Source organism: Aulonocara stuartgranti (genome assembly GCF_965226115.1).
Source record: "Aulonocara stuartgranti genome assembly, chromosome: 2".
Lineage (NCBI taxonomy): Eukaryota > Metazoa > Chordata > Actinopteri > Cichliformes > Cichlidae > Aulonocara > Aulonocara stuartgranti.
The window spans coordinates 25,625,347-25,630,418 of NC_138940.1; the positions used below are offsets into that span (position 1 = coordinate 25,625,347).

The 5,072-nt window shown below is 43.4% G+C and overlaps 1 protein-coding gene across 2 annotated transcripts; it reads right to left on the minus strand.

The window, feature by feature from the left end:
- Positions 1-249: 249 nt before the first annotated feature.
- drd1a (dopamine receptor D1a) lies at positions 250-4,518 on the minus strand. Of its 2 annotated transcripts, XM_082543588.1 has the most exons (3): positions 4,193-4,518; positions 3,994-4,109; positions 250-3,206 (listed from the first exon to the last, which is right to left on the minus strand). In XM_082543588.1, the coding sequence occupies exon 3, from the start codon at positions 2,826-2,828 to the stop codon at positions 1,716-1,718; it is 1,113 nt and encodes a 370-aa protein (XP_082399714.1). In that variant the 5' UTR covers positions 2,829-3,206; positions 3,994-4,109; positions 4,193-4,518; the 3' UTR covers positions 250-1,715. The 2 variants fall into 2 exon arrangements, with proteins under 2 accessions (XP_082399714.1, XP_082399713.1); XM_082543587.1 differs by having other exon boundaries at positions 3,994-4,518.
- Between the last annotated feature and the right edge of the window lie 554 nt (positions 4,519-5,072).

Below are 5,072 nucleotides of genomic sequence, written 5' to 3' on the forward strand. Positions count from 1 at the left end.
CGGTTTTCTTGTGCTACAAGTTGCTTTTTTGCATTGTCCGTCTTGTTAGGTTTAACTCAGAAAAGCAGTAGTTTTAATGCTCTAAACTGTAGGCTGGCTGATTGTCTGGCATCTTGTGTTCATTGCCTTGTTGGAGTTCACAGAGAAATTCAGTAATGCATCCAAACCAATAAGAACTGTGACAAAATCAGTGAGAACAAGACCCATGGTAAATAACGGTCACAAAAAATGACACAATTGTCATTTAGATGTGCTTTCACTATGCAATTTATTGCACAAAGGAAGTGTGTCACCAGTTGACACTGTATTTCTGTTCAATTTCACAGGAACATAAAACAACATTACACCAACCCATTTCAGTTTTCACATAAAGAACCCATAATCCCATAATAATCCCATCCATAGCAGGTACAATACTGTCTTCTGCCAATAAAACACTTTCAAGCACTGGAAAAATCAGGCAATTTGATACAACATTAAAACCACAAACAGGTAAAATGAATAACATTCTTTATCTGGTAAAAATGGAATGCTCTGCAGGGAAACTTTGGGCTCAAACACTTATCTAGATGTTACTTTGACATATTCCACCCACATGAACATAGCGGCAGAACAAACACAACCCAGTGGCAACTTATTCCCTGAATACAGCAGGTCAAGGCACCCCTCCACCCTGCAAAAACTGCTCATGGATGACTCGACACAAGAAGAGCCCGAGGCACTGACCTGGCCTCCGAACTTAGCAGATCTTCAGTTGAGCATCTCCAGGATGCAATCCACCGTTGCCCCACCTCACAACCCACAGGGCCCAAAGTGTTACACAATATTAGGCAAATGGTTTTAATGTTGCCGCTGACTGGTGTCATTTCGGAGGTCACAAGTTTGTAAATTTGGTTTAAAGTTATAATGATTCGAAATGTCGATGATTTATAAATAACATTTCAACCAGTAACGAGGCAGTCGGTTTGTTTTTCCCCATCTCTGCATCCTATACGGATTCAGATCACATTTTTACGTCTCCACTTCTTAGGGATTTCCTTTTACACTTGAATTTATTCACTTTTCATTCTAGCTGTAATATTAAGTCACTTGTGGATGTACTTTACCTGTACATATGTTCAACATAATTTGGCTTGATGCTTTACTGCTGGAGTCTTTGCAGGTCCTGAAATGTCAGTGTAAAGACTAACAGTGTTTCTGTGTGCTGTCATGGAATTTGTTGTTGTAGTGTGCATGCTGGGTGCTACATGATATTTCGGGGAGCATGTTTTGACAGTGTTTGTTTGTGTGTGTGTGTTTGATGATATAGAAGAGAGCAGTGTCTGACATCATTAGGGTGTGTGCTGCCCAGTCATGGGATTATCTATCCCAAGAGCTTGTCAGCACCGCTGCTCTCCCAGATCCCTGGTGCAACAGCGGCGGATTTTAATCTCAATCCCAAATCCTCTCTCCTCTATCAGGAGCTTCTCCCATCTGAAGACAGTGTAGAGACAATGGCGAGCACAGCAAGCCCGCTATGGTAGACATCGCAAAGGCAGACCATTCACCTAATGCAAACATGGATGCATGTGGGGTCGTCGTACCCTTCAGTCAAAATAAGAGTTAGCGCACGAAAGCAGTCTTTGCATTTCAAGTCAATCAGACTGGCTGCAACAGGAACTCTTGGACTGTTTTAAGAATTAAGGGATGAGTCAGTGCTGTGAGAGAGTTGTGAGTCATTTCTTGTTTAGACTGGCCGTCTCTATGTCGTGGCCTCCTGGATACAGTCTGTGGCATCCCAGCAGGATGGAGAAGGCCTTCCGGAAATCCGCATTGAAGGCATAGATGATGGGGTTTAGGGAGGAATTAGCCCAGCCGAACCACACGAACACATCAAACGTGGTGGGGCTGATGCAGGGGAAAGCCTCCCCTCCGCTCGACTGCTCGCAGAAGGGCACCATGCAGTTGAGGATGAAAAATGGGAGCCAGCAACACACAAACACCCCCATTATCACTGACAGCGTCTTCAGCACCTTTGTCTCCCTCTTGAATGTCAACCTGAAGGAGCTCTCCGAGTCTGCGATGCTGGAGCCTCTGCCCATGCTGTCGTGTCTGTTTTTGGCACTTTCGGCTGCCCGCTCTAGAGCAGAGATCCTCCTGATTTGTCTGTGGGCAATGCGGTAAATCTGTGTGTAGGTGGCCACCATGATGACCACAGGGATGTAAAAGCTTATAAGAGAGGTGGAGATGGCGTAGGTCCTATTCAGGCTTGAGTCACAGTTCTCTGGGTAAGATGTAGCGTTTGATGCCAGTGAAACAGAGGACCCAGTAAGAGCAGTGTAAGATTTGGTTTGGGCTTTATGCCAGTTGAGCTGCACTGGAATGAAGGAAATGAGGACAGACAGCGTCCAGGCCACACTGATCATAATATAGGCCACTGTGGGTGTCATCTTCCTCTCATAGCGGAAAGGACTGGAGATGGCCCAATAGCGGTCCAGGCTTATGACGCAAAGGTTCAAAATTGAGGCCGTGGAGCACATAATGTCAAAAGCTACCCAGGTATCGCAGAAAGAGCCAAACGGCCAGAATCCTGCGATCTCCGTCACTGCTTTCCAGGGCATCACCAAGATGGCAACCAATAGGTCGGACACGGCCAGCGAGATCACAAAAAAGTTGGTCACTTTAGAACGCAGATGGCGAAACTTGGTGACGGCCGCGCAAACCAGAGTGTTTCCCAGCAAAGTGGTGAGGATGAGCAGCGAGAGAAAACAGCCAGTTAGGACACGACTTGATGGCGCCTCATCCAAAAACCCATTGTCGATGACAGTTGTAAAGTTCATGGGATCCATCCCTGAAAGTGAGTGTGTGCTTGGGGAGGAGGGGGTTCTTTGCTTATGTCATACTGAAGAGTCTTGCTACATTTTATCCACTAGTTTCTATGAGGCTCCTGTTCTCCATTACTGCGAAAAGTCTCCATCAGTTTATCGTCTGATAAATCACGAAAGATGAGACATTTCAGGCAAATGCTCTCTGGGACAGTCATTTGCCCTCTGACCCTGTAAAATAGATTTGACATCATCTGAGCTGCACTGATGGAGAGGTAGTTGTACCTTAATTCCTCAGTGCAGTGGTGTAGTCACTGATTCTCTTCTGCTTGTTCTGTTTTAGCCCCAAACCCAATGTAATCGCAGGAATCCTCTGTCTGCTTACAGAACACATCAGTAGCCCTGGGGATTAAAAGAAATGAATTAGTCTAGAAAAATTCAATATTGTGTAAGATAAAAGTAATCATAAATATGCATGATTTTCTAAATGTTATATATCTTTTTTGTGGTTTGTTGTGTTGTGGTTTATATAATAGCTCTGATTGTTAATATAGCTGATTACGCAAAAGAATATTAGGGCTATTTTAAGTAAAAGGTAAAAAGATTTGGGGGGGAAGGGGCTCATTCAGCCTCATCACACCCCAAGCACCATTAAATGGCCCATGATAGAGCACAGTTTGGACAATAATAATCAACCTTTGCATATCTCTTTGTAGCTCCTGATGCCCCAAATTTCACCTCATCAAAATCAGTCTCCTTTTGAATAGTTTCCAGTTATAGTTATGTATTTGTAGAATTCGGATACCTCTCATAATGTGGTAAATCCGGGCTGAATCAAGGAAAGACCTATTTGCATAAATATAATTGTAAAGTATTATATTTAATCAGTGTTCTAATTACTATTCCAATCTTCCTCCACTAAATTTATTACTTTATCATTATTATTATTATTATTATTATTGCAATGGCCCCAATAAACCCTCGTACAGCTGTAATTTGTATTGCCAATGATCCGATTTAGAATAACACACTGTCTGGCTGGAGCTGTGAGAGCAGGATTTTCCCGTGAGCGGGCTGTAATTATTAAGACGTGACTCAAAACAAGAGTCACATCCTCCTACATATATACAAACTGTGTTTGCGGTTTCTCTATTTTACTGTTTTAGCACCAAATTCACTTCTTACTTACAGATAAAGTGTGCGGTCAGCTGCAGCTTGATACCACATCTAAAAACAAACGTCCCGCCGCTTCCATCCGAACTTCCCAGTGTAAAGTCCCTCCAAAGAGCATCCAGACCCCATTTCCTGCAAACACAAATAAATGCACAGTCCTGTGTCCTCCCTGGAAGCCAGCTCGCTGACTGTTGCTGTGATTTAATAGTACACACCACCGGATTCAAATGTCACTCAGCGCTCTCGCTGCGTCCTCCTGCAGCCACAGTGCGCATCTGCGGCCAGATCCCAAAGACCTCTGGCTCGCTTCCACACCGGCGCTCTGACGTTGTCCCATTCAGGAGAAAGTGCGATGGGAAAGAAAGCGCGTGACTGTGTCCCTTTGGCGACCGATCTCGGTCACTGCTTTATGACACAACAGGTTTCACGAGAAAATCATCACGCATCCCGTTCCCCGTTAAGCCTTGCTGTAGTTATTTTCCAGAGTCTTATTTAAATCTGGTGAAGTTTATTCAAATGAAGAGGTAGATTATAAAATCATTGCAAGGTCCGTTCAAGTACATTGGGTCGCTGAGGCCACCTGTTGGAGAAAGAAAAGAAATGCGGGCGCAGCATCCTGATAAAGATTTTTTTCTGCATTCTTTCGTCACATTAAGATAAAGAAGTATGTTAGTTGTATATTTGCTTTTAAAGTATATCCATTTTTGTTTAAACTGACCCCAAATCGATGTAGATAAATCAAATTCTGAGGTCCTTTCTTTTCTCTATTATCTATGATTATCCATATATTAGTATTAGTTCACGGGTGGCTAATTTAAAAACAAATCATTTCGATTAGGATATTTTAAGTGTATTCCTTTGGTCCTTTCTCATCTCTTTTGAGGCTCAGGCTCTCTGCCTGGCTGCCAGGAAATTAAAGACACAACAGGCAGGGGTAAGAGTTGAAAGGGTCAGAGAATAAATAGACAAGTTGAGGTGCACTGTTGCCTACATTTCTCTCTCACTGCATCCTCCTCTGTTGGTTTTCTGTGTTCAAAGGTGCACCTGCTACTCATCTAACTCATGTATACTTCAAAGACACCACTCCAAGGTTGC